This window comes from Eubalaena glacialis, chromosome 15 (genome assembly GCF_028564815.1).
Source record: "Eubalaena glacialis isolate mEubGla1 chromosome 15, mEubGla1.1.hap2.+ XY, whole genome shotgun sequence".
NCBI lineage: Eukaryota > Metazoa > Chordata > Mammalia > Artiodactyla > Balaenidae > Eubalaena > Eubalaena glacialis.
Genome location: NC_083730.1, coordinates 84,969,115 through 84,983,185, shown reverse-complemented (window position 1 = coordinate 84,983,185; position 14,071 = coordinate 84,969,115). Strand labels below are relative to the sequence as shown.

Genomic DNA, 14,071 nt, shown 5'->3' with positions numbered 1-14,071 from the left:
GCAGTCATTATCTTTTACTCAGAGGAAAAAAACTCCCCTGAACACAGTGGTTTTATTCACATTAACATTCTTGTTTAGATTTAATCTTTAAAACTCTTGTCTTGAGTTGTGAATGGCATCGATGTGTTAGGACAACCTGAGTGAAAATTGTATCTCTCCTCTGAGTTAATGGCTGATTAGCCCTCCACGTACCTACCAGATTCATGAACCAACAGTGGTCGGGTGAGGAAGGAAATGAAAGCTGTCCCATCTTTGTTATCCTGGTGAACACACTGGAGGGCAGGGCTTGCATCACTCTGATTTTTTTTTATTACAGACCAACTCAGGAAATAAAAGGACAATTCTTATTTCCACTGCGGTTACTTTTGTGGATGTGTCTGCACCTGCGGAGGCAGGCTTCAGAGCTCGGCCAACCATCAATGCTAGGCTGCCCTTTAACTTCTTCTTCCCATTTGTTTGACGTAAGTCATTAAATAGGGAAACTACACCACACCTGTCTAATCAAGCGCGTGTGGGGCCCAGGGTCCCTCGGAGACATCCCACTTTATTATACGTATAACCCTTGAGGTTGCCCCCAAGCCAACACACTTCCCTCTCCACTCACTTCCCTCCTCTCTTTTCTCCCTTTGGGAATTTCATTCTACTTGCTCTGCCTTTAGAAGGGGTCTGGCTTGGCCATTTCCAGTACTTTCAACACATAGGTCATATGCGGAAGCCAAGTTGCACCTTTGGGAAGAACGTAAAGAGAACAGACCTTGAAGTAGTGCAGGTGTTGAGGGTTTATCCAGTTTATTCATCCCCTGCTTTAATGTGAGTTATTTTTTAAAATATTATTTTTAGTTCAGGCTTTCTTTTCAGGTCCCGTTAAAATGAGTACAAAAATAGCAAGTTGTATAAAATCATGCAAGTAGAGTACAAGGTCTCAGGAGGGGATCTTCCCCCAAATGTCATGTTAATTACAGTGGAGTCTTGGGTCTAACTGCTACTTTTGTACCAGGCACTGGAGCTAGCTTGCTCTCCAGCTAGTGGGCCGGTATAGGATGTCACAGAGTGATTCCCAGCAGTTGAACCTAGAAAGAATACAGTAGGAGGGCCCGCGGGAAGGAGAGAGTTTATTTTATACATTAATTGTACAGTAACTGAGAAAAATGTTGTCAGGGGGCAGAACTAGGTGGAGCCGGCTACACGCTGGAGGATGCAGAGGGCGGGGCCGGTACTTGAGAACAAGCTCCTTGGGGGAAATTGTGATTAGCTGTTTAGAACAGCTTGGAAACAGAAAAGACTTTTCTAGAATGTGCTGATAGCTAAGGTAGCTCTCTTTTTTCTCTTTTGTCTTTCAGAGTGGTCATATGAAAGGATGCACTGGTTCCTTAATATACATGTGAAATGTGAAAACTGTACATTTGATGAGATTAAGTTTTATATACAGCTAGTAATTGTCCAGCTTGTTCATTTTCAAGCAAGAGTAAAGTGTTCAGCATGAGAAAAATATAGTTTATGATACATTTGTTACACAGTGTGGGGTGGGAATGGGATGGGACGTTCTCAGTCACACCAAGGAAGAAATAGAGCCTCTGAAAGACTGTGTCCCCCAGAATCCGAGCTGGCGGCAGTGAGGCAAAGCCATCAAAGCAAACCTCTCCCCAACATGGCCCCAGGAGGGGCGGCTGTCTTCCTCGTCACAAGCCCGTGAGGTAGGTCTTCCCTCTGGGGTGGGGCAGGTATGCCTCTAGTTCCCCTCACCAAGAAGTCCATGCTGTCTCAGTAGCTTGTTAAGTCTTTCAATTTCTTGTTCCTGTTATTACAAAAAGCAGACAAGTAACTGAATTTACCTTCTGAGCCTCACCAGGGATGTGGCAGTCACACAGTGAGCCCCAGACACGCACAGGGACGCAGAGCTGAATGAAAGCCATACTCCTCATGCAGTCAGTCAGCCGGGGCCCAGCGGCGATGGCAGTGAGGAGAGAGACCTGGCGAAGCTGCAGGGAAGGAGGCAACGCCTAAACTGAATCCGAAAGGACAAGGAAGGCCTGACCGAGGGAAGTGGGCTCCGGGCTAAGGGCACTGAGTGAGCAGAGGCCTGGCCTGGAGAAGCTCAGGGCTGGAGGGAGGGAACGATCTGTATAGACAGAGGGCGTTTTCCCAAACACCTTCTTACCTTCTCAGAGCAGCTGAATTCAAGGTGCTGGATCTTGGTGGCCAGTTGTATATTTATCTGTTTTAACCTTAGTAGTTGCCGTTCAGAACGTGTCTTAACCGAGATAATTATCCCTGAAAAATAATTGCGAGGGTCTCCATGATACTGATCTCTAATTTAGCCCCTTGGGAAAAACCTGTATTCCTTACAAATGTATAGCTGGGAAGAGTGGTGACAAGTAAAACGTCAACATGGCTTAAAGGCATCAGAACTAGGAGGGTCAGATTTTTCATTTCTGAGCTACTCAGTACCCAGCTGTGAAATACTTCTTTGGCTTGTCCGGTGTGAGAAATCCTTAAAAATAATCACTGACCAGATGAAGGTTAAGCTCCTTAGCAGGGGGCAGTTCACAACAGTCTTGCTACTTAGCAGCAGTTGTTCAAAAGGCACTAAGTGCAGCCTGGAAATGCTCAAGCTTGGGGTTGGGACTGTCACTTTGCCAACTTTCTGCCTCCAGAGCTGTGGCCAGTTTAGTTGTCAGGCAATGACCTGCATCTTGGCTTCGGGGCTGGGGGGGGCTCCCAAATGCCCACACCACACTGTGGACACGGCCTCAAAGACTGGGCTGCAGTGGGGCCGCTCCGCCCCTTTCCAAGTGTGAGTGACTGAGTCCAGACCTTCCCCGACATGTGTGGCGCCCACGAGGCCTGGGAGTAGCCGTCCCTGGTCCACAGTGTTCCTGGTTGTCTCACTGAATCCGGTTTAGCCTTGTGTTGCTTCAGTCACGCTACTAAATTTGATGGCAATGTAATAACGGGCAATAGCCAGTCCTATGCCTCGCTGCCATTTAGACAAAGAAAATGAACAAATCTCACAACAGTGTGATGTGAGAGTACTGGGTAGTAACTGCTTCATGAGTGATTTATAATCAGTCATGGTCTGTCTACCTCACATAACCTTTGCACAGAGTATTTTTCTGTTAGATTAGATGAAAAAATCGACATAAGCATCTAAAATATTATCTGAAAAGCCTCCATTATTTCCTTTGACAGAACCCAAATAAAGGTTCTTAATAGGCTGTACTTTAATCACTAGATCTGAACTGGCCGCCCACATGCCCGACAGAGTCACTGGCACAGCTCCTTCCCCGGCCGGGTGGCACCACAGCAGGCGGCCGCAGAGCCCAGGAGGCGTGATGGGGCTCACTGTGCCCAGCAAGGGATAGGCCTGCTTCCAACAGGCTGCACTGTCGCTCACTCAGTCTCCTGACAACGACCCACAGCCCGTCGTGTTGGGCACTAGTCTAGGGATTCCCAACCCTGCTGGACACCCAATCACCTGGGGGTGCTTCACAGACAGACACCTCCCTCTGGGCTCCGCACCAGACTCTCCACTTAAAGTGTTGAGGGTGATTCTGATGCGGCAAGTCCGAGGACAGGCATTTGATCAACTCTGACTAGTTCGCTGATGGCTGAGCCGCTAACCAGTCACTAGGTCCACATAAAATCACAGCACAAACGGCTTCTCTGAAACAGAGGCTCCCTGCACCAACAGAGAGCGTGTGAGGAAGAGGATCTGTACCTGAAATACAGTAAAGTGGTATTTCCCCAAGTGTGTCCTCCAGAGCCAGAGTCTACAGCACGCTCATAGGTGTTATTTCCTCCCAAAGTGTTGAACTGGTCAACTTGGAAAACAATTACAGTTCTCAGAGCCTTCATCGTGCTAACTTGTGTTGTGACTTTCTCAAAGGGGGCAGAGTCTAGTGTACAGCATTTCTCAGCTTCCTTGCTCCCCTTCTGGATGGTGCCCCTCCCAAAGTGGGATGGGGTTTGGTAGAAGACTCCCAGGAAACACCAAATGAAAAACAAAGGTGCTTTGGGAACCAAGCCGGCAGGGATTGATCAGGGATTAGTCTAACCCTTTCCATAAACATCTTTCAGTAATCATAGAAATGAGAGTCTGAAGGAGAAAGGCACTTCCTCTCAGAGCACATGTCCTGGTGTCAATTTGTAGCCACAAAGGTGGCAGTGGGACACCAAATCAGACCACTTCATGTTTCTCTTGGTTGCCAGGAGGAGGACCAGGGCCTCTGCGCCCCTTCCAGGCTCCACCCACTGTCCCCCGTCCCCCGTCCCCCCCCCAGCCCAGGAGCGCAGGGGACATACCATTGATGATCCGGGCCACCCGCCACAGGCGGAGCAGAATCAGCAGCCCTAGAGCCTCAAACTCATGCTCCCGGAAAAGGAGGACAACGTCGAGGACGAAGGAAACCACCACGACGATGGCGTCCAGGATTTCAAACTTGTGGTGAAAGAACTCCAAGCGGAAGACAAATATTTTAAAGAAAATCTCCATCATAAAAAAGGTCAAGATGGCAATGCTCATGTAGTGGAACACCTGAAGGGGACAAGGAGTCACAGTGAGAGTAGACTCAGGCTGTCATGGGCTGGGGCAGGTCACACGGACGAGCTGGCCTTGAATGCACCTGCCCGGCCACCAAGAGAATCCATTCATTTGACCAATCCCAAATTCCTGCCAGCACCGGGCGCTGCTGTCGGGCCGGACTGTGGCTGGGAACAGCACACACGTTGCTCTCCGAAGGGCAGTGGGGCAATGGCAGTTGAAAACATCCACCACGCCCTTTGGCCCTGCAAAGCTCACGCGTGCACAAAGACAGTAAGGATATTTACTGCAACATCATTTGCAGAACAGAAGATTTTCTACATTGTTTGGAGAACAACAGAAATGCCCACTAGACTAGGGCACTTGTTAAATGCATTATGGTACCTCCACGTGGAGCATTACGCAATTGTTCAAAAGACCAAGGCTGATCCGTATGTATCTACTAGAAATGATGGTAAGATGGTGAGTGAAGATAGTTCCCAGATCTTGATTTATAAATACTAGCCTTCACTAAAGTAACCTTTTCCACTCTGGGGCAGGGAAAGTACGAATGAGCTGGGACATCATCCGGGGCCAGAAAGCAAGGAAACGCTCAAAGGCTATGATGGAGTCATGTCAAGAGGACAGAGCAGTCAGCTCGAAGAGGCTCACAGTGACCAAATTTGGGACAGTTTGGATATTTAGTATTTAGGGGTGAAGTGCCGTGATGTCTAACTTACTTTCGAATGGTCAGACAAAAATAGAGGGGTGTGGGGTGTGTTTGTGGATATGTATATATATATAAAGAAAGCAAATACAGCAAAATGTATATTTGCCACTTTTCATAATAAAAAGTAAAGGCACAAGACAGTATAGGAGGTATATTACTGATTCCACTAAACAACAGAGGGAGAGGAAAGATAATCATCTATCTATGGGAGGACTTGGGTTGGCACAGACGAAAACGTTAACGGCTGCCGTGGTGAAAGGGGCCACGAGTAGGAAGGAGGTTTAATATTTTCTGCCTGCTCTTTTACCATTTGAAAAGACATTTTTGCACTGTCCACTGAATTTTTTTCAAAGGGTGTGGGGAGATGCTTTTAAGCCCCCGGCCTTCTCCCCTGCTACCGGTGATGGGCCGCACAGTGCTTTTTCAGTGTGTCCACTGCCCTTTGGGTGAATGTCTGGAATGGGCTCAGGCAGGAACTGTGAATCAGGGAATAAATGGTGGGCACATCTCCCCAGATGGCTCCAGCACAGGGACCACGTCAGATTGTTGACAGGAGGAAAAACAGCTCATCTTCCTCTGGGGGATGGGAAGGAATCATGCTCCTGGTTTGAGAATCAGTGACAAACTCCAGCTCAGTGGTCTAGGATAGCTCAAGGTTCAAGCCATCAAGTGACCTGAGGAGGTTTCCTGCTTGTAGTAAATTCGTATCTATAATTGGGAAAGGAAGACATTTTCTCTGCTCTTTGACGGAAAGCACCCAATCAAACTACTCTCAAATAAGGCCTGGTTACTCTGCCCACCCGCAGAGTGAACCACATTAAAGGGCTGCGGACACACTACCCTGGCGGCATAGTTGTTCTTGTCAGGCTGGATGATCTTCAGGTCCAGAACGAGCTCGGCGAGCACCAGGAGGGCATCCAGAACGACCAGGCAGATGATGATAACCTGTGGACCAAGGGAAGAAGCAAGAAACCATGAGATCTAAATGGGGACCCTCCTTTCATCTTTAAGGGCTGGAAACACCTGAGTGAAACCACTGGGGAAAGATGCCAAGGATGGTAGGCCACTGCCCACAGCCCGAGCGTCCTGCAGGGAGCCTGCTGGGGGCCAGCTCCTCTCAACAGGAGCCCCTTCTTCCAGCCCTGGGCAGTGCCTGTCCTCCTAAAGCCTCCGTGTGGCTCACTGAGTGACCCTCGGTCACCACTGGTCTTTCTCTTACTCGTAAATTCACTGCTTCTCAGCATCTCTCAAACCAAACTGCTAATTCCTAGATGGCAAAAAATACTAAAGTTTCTAAAAGCGTTTATTTTTCTAGTTCTGGGGATTGCTCTTGCCAGGGTACGCCCAGAACAGATGCTCAATAAGCAATTTAAAATTGAAAACATCCAGCCTCAGAGATATGGCCTCCTCCAGGCAGCTGGGTTAGAGTGACGTCCACTGTGCCCATGAAACAGCTTCTGGCTGGAGCCATGAGGTACCCACCCCAACTCCCATGTGCTCGCTGGGAGTGAAGGGGGAGGGAGTCCTGCGTCTCCTGGAGAACAGAGAAGAGCTGCTGTAGGAAAGACAATCCGGTGGGTTTTGTGACCTGCTGGAGCGGGGAGGAAGGTGAGGACCAGGGTGAAGTGAGTGGGTGGTCTTATCGATGGCAGTGGGGGTAGTCATGGTGACGGAGGTGGTGATGATGGTGAGGACATTAGAGGTGGGGTGGAGGTGATGGCATTTGGGGAGGCCCTGGGGATGACATGGTGGTGGTGGAAATGGCAGCAACGGGAGGAACCCCAAAGGACACTGTGGGACCCTTCTCTTCCCTTGGAAATACTGAACCATCACTTATTCCCCTAGGGCCTTGCCTCTTACACTCTCAGGTAGATAGATTTTGACCTCTGAAAATTAATCTGCCGTTATCTTGGCAGTTTCTACGGTTTCAGGATGAAATTAAACAAGTTCAGGCCTATAAAGAGTGGACTATTAAACCTTTTGACCATTTCAACCTGTAGTAATTATTTCAGTAATTAAAGTATTTGATGACATGGTTTATTGTGAAAACTGTATGGCAAAGTGCTTTGTAATGAAGTTTTCAGACAAATCCAAATTCAGTAGCTTAGTAAAGGTTCAAGGGACTTCCCTGGTGGCTCAGTGGTTAAGAATCCGCCTGCCAATGCAGGGGACATGGGTTTGATCCCTGGTCCGGGAAGATCCCACATGCCACAGAGCAACTAAGCCTGTGCACCACAACTACTGAGCCTGCGAGCCACAACTGCTAAGCCCGTGTGCCACAACTACTGAAGCCTGCACGCCTAGACCCCGTGCTCCGCAATAAGAGAAGTCACCGCAATGAGAAGCCCGTGCACTGCAACAAAGAGTGGCCCCCGCTCGCCACAACTAGAGAAAGCCCGCGCGCAGCAACGAAGACCCAACGCAGCCAAAAAAAGACTCAAGCCTCAGGTGAGGTCTTTCTTTCCTTCCTTCTTTCCTCCCTCCCTCTTTGGGTTTTAGACCTAAAGGGATCTAAGAGCTCATCTGGTCTAAAACCAAGGCACAGAGTTATTAAAAACCAGACTGAATATTCAGCCATAAAAAAAGAATGAAAGCACTGACACATGCTACAATGTGGATGAACCTAGAAAATATTATGCTAAGTGAAAGAAGCCCAACACAAAAGACCACATATATTTTATGATTCCATTTACATGAAATGTCTGGAATAGGCAAATCAATAGAGACAGAAAGTAGATTAGTGTTTATCGGGGATTGGGGGTTATTGTTTAATGGGTACTAGATCTCTTTTTGGGGTGCTGGAAATGTTCTGGAACTAGATAGTGGCTGACGGTTGGACAACATTGTGAATGTACTAAATAAATGCCACTGAATTATTCACTTCAAAATGATTAACTTTATGTGAATCTCACCTCAATTTTAAGAAGTGAGAGAGAGAGCCAAGGTCACAAACTATAATGCCCAGGTCCCAACCGCAGCCTCTATGAACTAATCCCTAAGGCCCTGAATTTGCCAGTTCACAAGGCAGTACTAGCTCTGAAGGGAGCCACATCACAAAGAAAAATGCTGAGAATTCAGGGAAGCTGGTTAATTCCAAATCGTCACTGGAAAATGGCCGTGCCTAGCCTCAGCACGCAGCAGCGCAGAGCGCGGACGGTGGGGCAGCCGGTCCTGGGCCGGCTCCCCCGTTAGCCTGGACCTTGGGCACAGCTCTCAACTCCGCTGAGCCTCAACGCTAACTCTCAGCTTCAGCTTCCTTCAGGGGATAATGGGATTGGCCACATTTTCTACCCTGAGTGACAAGGGGAGCATCGTGTGAGATAATGTGTGAGGAGTGCTCAGCAGAGGGCCCGGCCACGGTGAGCAGGTAATAAAAGTGAGGCTCCTGGCCTTCCTGGCCATCCTCCCCTAGCCCAGCTACCCTGTCCGTCCGTGGTTTCCACAGGGGCCTGACTCACCCCAAATTCTCTCCCTTGGTGGGTTGTGCCATTCTGTGGGAGAAGTGACAACAGTTAACTATATATCATGTCACCTCGGTCACCTCAAACCATGGGAATAGGTGGAGACTGCACCCAAGAAAGGGATTCCAGAATCTTCTTGTATGCTGATTCTATCTGCAGAGATCAAACCCTTAAACCCTTACCCCTACTCCAAGGTGGCCTCCCTGCTTCTACTCTGGGCGCCTCTACAAACTGCTCATGTCAACCCCTCCCCACCCGCAAACTCAGAACCTTCGATGGCTGTCCACTGCCCACGGATGGCCTTCCAGTGCCTCCTCTCCCTCTACTGGATACATATAAGCCATGTGGACCCTTCTCAAATCCTCGAATACTGAAGACCCTTTCCTCCCCCCGGCCCTTTGCAAACATGGCCCCCTCTGCCTGGGAAGCTCCTCCCCTCCCATCCACAGAGCTCACTCCTGCCCAACCTTGAGGTGTCAGGTGAAATGTCACCTCCTCTGCCACACGCCCTCCACCTCACATCCTAGGTCGGGTCTCCCCCACCCCCAAGATCTCTCAGAGCCCCCTTCAGTTTCCCTACAGAGGACTTCTCTCCACTTGATTCCAGCATCTGATTACTGGAATGCCCGCCTCTTCACGGACCATTAATCCCCCAAGAGTGAGGGCAGGGACATGCCCACCACGCTCACTGCTGTACCCCTGGCACATAGTAGAAGCTAAGAAGCGACTGCTGAGTGAATGAATAAACATCTCTACTCTGCTTTCCCCCAGAGCCACGTGCCCCTGGGGGGCCTGGTCAGGAGAGGTGGGACTTCCCAAGGGCTCCCCTTGCAGCTGGAAGGAAGCTGGCTCCTTCCTTCTCTCCTGAAATTGAGGGTTTGGGAGTTCAACACCAACAACTTAACACCAGAAGTCTTCTCTTCTGTCAGAGCCACAGAGGAAAGCACTGAGCTGTCAGGAGTGCTGTGTTGCCTGCTTTGTTTCTCTAAGTCACACGAGAGTGGAAAAAAAAAGACTAAAATAATTCCTTCTTTCTATTTTACCATGGAACAAAGTCAGTGACGGGAGAGGCAAGGGCTGCTTCTCTCTGCTTCCAGGGGGGACATCAGCTCTAGGGAGGGGCTGGATTCTCGTAGTTATCCCTGCAGCAGGGACCCCAAAATGGCTCCGTTCAGGGACTGGGCTGACAAGGAGCCTCCTGCTTTCTCCTGGGACTCAGAACATGTTCCAGACACCTGCCTGCCCACATCGGGGACGTGGGGTGGGGTTCAGACAGGGCTGGCCAGACTCCACCCGCGTTTGTCCTTCATAATCGGCAGATGTTGGGACAGACATTGAACCCTGTAGAAGTCCCATTCCCTTTGCTATTCTTTGAAGTCTGCGTCTCCCTCTCAGGGTCTCCCCATAACCACACCTGGAGGCTGGCGGTGGGTTAAGCAAGGCAGATATTTTTGGCATCACTTCACAAAAGAAGAGACTGCCCTCCCTCCCCGGTCTCCTTTGTGTGTGTGTGCGGTAAATTTTGCATAACATAAAATTTACCATTTTAACTATTTTAAAGTTGGCATAAAGTTCAGAGGCATTAAGCACACTCACAGGGTTGTGTTTATCTAGTTCCGGAACGTTTTCATTCCTGCAAACGGAAACTCTGTATCCATTAAGCAGTCACTCCCCCCCTTCCATTCCCTCCAATCTGCTGTCTCTGTGGATTTACGTGTTCTGACTTTTCATGTAAATGGAATTATAAGACATGTGGCCTTTTGTGTCTGGCTTCTTCCACTTAGGATCACGTTGACAAGGTTCATCCAAATTGTAGCATGTGTCAGTGCTTCAGTCCTTTTTATGGCTGAGGACAGAGAGATCACATTTTGTTTATCCATTCATCAGGTGATGAACTTTAATTGACTTTTGGATTAGGACTTATTTGGCCCCAGACCACATGGGACCTGCCCAGCACATGGTCAGTGCTCGGTAGATGTGTGTGGAGTGAAGAGGCTGGTGGCAGAGATGGGCCCCCACCCTGCCCTCGTGACTCTCTGCTGACGGCTCTGCCCCACCCCAGGCATCTCGGGCCTCTGCCCACCTACCTGAAACCTGTGGGCGCTGAAGAGCTTCCTCAAAGTGGTCCTGAAGTCGAGGCGGGGCCTGGGCACGGGGGCAGGCGCTGTGGTAGGATCAGCAGCTCTGCCCTCCTCGCCCGAGGCCGGTGTGGGCGGTGGCTGCTCCTCCTCCTCCTCCTCTTCATTCTCCCACTTCTTGTAGTTGATGTTCCACGCGTGGTAGTCATCCCCAACGACGGTGAAGTGCTTCAAGAACTTGCTCATCCTCTCGGCGGGAGCCACCTTGGCCCTGCGGGTGACTGCCTGAAGGGAGGGGACAGAGAGGAAGCGCTCAGGTGGCCCATCTGTCACTGTGGGGGAGCAGGGCCCCCGCTGGGCCGGGCCACGGGGTGAAGACAGTCCCCGTGCTCAGAGCACCGTGCAAGCACAGACCATGAGGTCACAGTGGTTTCTCGTGCATTTATTTTTGGAATCCAGGGTCTCAGGGCCGGTGAGGCAACAGGAAACCCCAGATTCCGTCAGGCCTGCCACTGTGGTCTGGTTGGCAGTAACCAACAGGAGAGGTACTGCCACCCAGTCGCAAAACACCCACTGTGGGCCCTCACGTAAATACTGGAAGAGCAGCCCATGGTTCAGAGACATCACAACCTAAAACCCCAGAGGTGAGAGTTGGCAGGGCGGGGAGAGGGCAAAGGCAAAAGTAAAAGTACCCAAAGTTTCACACAAAAGTGAAGCCACCCTCCCCGCCTTCCATGCCACAGATCAGTCCTGGAAAGGTCTGAGCAGCAAGCGGGCTTTTCCTAAGTTCAGCCAGTGCTGTTTTAAATACATTATGGACAGTTGTTGAAAGACGGATGACTTCAAAGCAAAAAAGCAAATATCTCCCCATTCCTTTGCCCAACTTACCCTACCAGACATCAAATTTTTTATAAAGTTCAATAATGAAAACTTTCAGGTATGTTTATAAGAATAGGCAATATGATCAGCATAACAGGAAAAAAGAGCCCAAAACAGACCCAGGTCCCTGTGGGAACCTGGATGTGATGGCAATGGCAGTCCAGATCAGTGAGAAAACACTGGAGAGGTTAGGATATCTGGCTTTCCCAACAGGGGAAAAAAAAAAATCCCTACCTCACACCACACACAGAATAAATTTCAGTTGTATTAACCTATATAAATGTATTTTAAAAAACTTTAAAAGTCTTAGAACAAAATACAGACAAGTATCTTTATGACCTCAGGTCTGGGAAGGATTGCTTAAATAAGACACAAAACACAAAAGAAATGGATAGACCTAACTCATCAAAGCTAAAAACTTGTATCTCTCGCTCTCTCTCACACACACATCTGTACAAAGTCAGATACACCACAGACTGGTAGTAAATATTTCCAATGTATTTGATAGACAAAGATTTTAGTGTCCAGAATATATAAAGAAATCTTACCAAAAAAATACAACTCCATGTAAAATTAGGTACTGGATATTAACAGGCAGGTCACATGAGAGGAAACCCAGATGGCCAAGACACTCAACTTCACTAATATTCAGGAAAATGTGAATTGACGTAACAATCACATAGCTTTTTGTTCCTCACACTGGCAAGAATTTAAGTCTACAATAGCAAATGTTGGTGAATGTGTGAAGCAATGGGGGTCTCCTGAACCCTGAAGACAGGAACAGACACTGGCACCACTATTTTTGGAAGCAATCTGGCATTGTTTTGTCAAGATGAAGCTGTACTAGTTAATGATCTAGTAATCCCACCCCTAGATGGGCTTCAAAGAGAAACTCACCCATATGTACTCAAATCAGTAACATGTTCAAGAATGTTCACAGCAAATGTTCACCTAAATGGTAGGAGATAGAGAAGTGAATTTTCTCTATTCATATGATGGAATTTTATACACAGTTAAAATGAATGAACTACGTCTCTGTATCACTGATGACATCCACGTGTACCCCCTCAGCAGTACTGAACACAGTAGATCACTCCCTTTCTTCAAAAACTTCCTTCATTGGCATCTGGGATTCCACACTCTCCTAGTTTTCTTCCTACATCAGTGGCCACAAAATATTACTATATATTGTTTTCGGAATGTGTAAAATGTGAGCATAAACATACAAAAGAATGGGATTTCTGATTCTGACCATGATACAGTAACTGGTATAAACAACTATACCAGTCAGAGCAACTGCCATAAAATTAACTATACCAGTTAAAGCAACTGCCATAAGACTAGATAAACTATAAAACTGGATAAAATATATGAAATTTACTGTGATCCCTGAGAGAAGAGAAACAAATGAGATGAGCCCCACAATCACCTGCCTGGAAGTACTTTCTGGACTGTGGAGACAAAGATTATAGTTCAGGGCTATTGAACTTTCTTTCCTCAGGAATTTGTGTGTCAAGGTACCAGAGAAAAGGAAGCAGCGCAGAGAAGAAACTCAAAAAATTGGACTTTGGCTGAGTCCTAAAATTCACATGTGCAGAGCAAGACTCCATGAGGCAGGGCAAAATATAACTTTCAGGGGAAAAAAAAAAAACTCTTGGGGAACTGTGAGCTGAACAACGACCAATTACACAGGGCTGGGTTAGGAGATCTGAGTTCCAAACAGCTAGAGTAGAGAGATCTTGTTGAACACTCTGAGCATTCAGTAGAAATTCCAAAAAAGCCATGCCTTATAAGTAGACCTAATCTAGCCCTCCAGTCAGGGCTACCTTAGACCTCTCCCAACTAAGCTTAAAAATAAGTCTTTTTAAAAAGATCAAACTTATCCCTGAGTAAATTAACTGCCAGTTGGAACAAAACTCAAAAGTGCTCTTTTGAGGAAGACAGCGAAACACCCTCAACAACATAACATTCATAATGTCCAACATATAATAAAAAATTACTAGGCAGATAAATAAGCAGAAAAAATGTGACCATAACCAATAGAAAAATTAGCTTAATAGCTCAAAAGGGACAGAGATAATGGAATTGGCCAATGGAGACTTGAAAATAGCTATTCTAAATATGTTCAAGGATTTCAAGGAAAACATGAACTTAATGAGGGAACAAATGGAGAATCTCTAAAGAGAAATGGAAACTATAAAAAAGATCCAAATGGATACTCTAGAACAGAAAAATACATATATGAAATGAAAAATCATTGGATGGGCTTAATAGCTGATTAGATGCTGCAGAAGAAAAGTTCAGTGAACTAAAAGATAAAAAATTGAAAATATCCAGTGGAAGCATGGAGAGAAAAAAGACTGGGGGTGGGGGGAAGAATAGAGCCTCAGGGACAATATTAAGT

The 14,071-nt window shown here is 47.6% G+C and overlaps 2 protein-coding genes across 4 annotated transcripts in view; one reads left to right on the top strand and one right to left on the bottom strand.

Moving 5' to 3' along the window:
- The window catches only part of TCTN1 (tectonic family member 1), a 28,075-nt gene extending 26,584 nt beyond the window's left edge, over positions 1-1,491 (top strand). The window contains exons 14-15 of the mRNA XM_061169742.1: positions 317-461; positions 1,341-1,491. Coding sequence (XP_061025725.1) covers positions 317-460 — 144 coding nt within the window. The 3' untranslated portion in view covers position 461; positions 1,341-1,491. The remainder of the gene's footprint in view (positions 1-316; positions 462-1,340) is intronic.
- Positions 52-14,071, bottom strand: part of HVCN1 (hydrogen voltage gated channel 1) — a 29,827-nt gene continuing 15,807 nt past the window's right edge. For all 3 annotated transcript variants that reach the window (XM_061169743.1, XM_061169744.1, XM_061169745.1), the window contains exons 4-8: positions 10,798-11,073; positions 6,090-6,194; positions 4,303-4,534; positions 2,159-2,271; positions 52-1,795 (exon numbers count right to left, since the gene is read on the bottom strand). In XM_061169743.1, the coding sequence (XP_061025726.1) occupies positions 1,730-1,795; positions 2,159-2,271; positions 4,303-4,534; positions 6,090-6,194; positions 10,798-11,073 (792 nt within the window). In that variant the 3' untranslated portion in view covers positions 52-1,729. The remainder of the gene's footprint in view (positions 1,796-2,158; positions 2,272-4,302; positions 4,535-6,089; positions 6,195-10,797; positions 11,074-14,071) is intronic.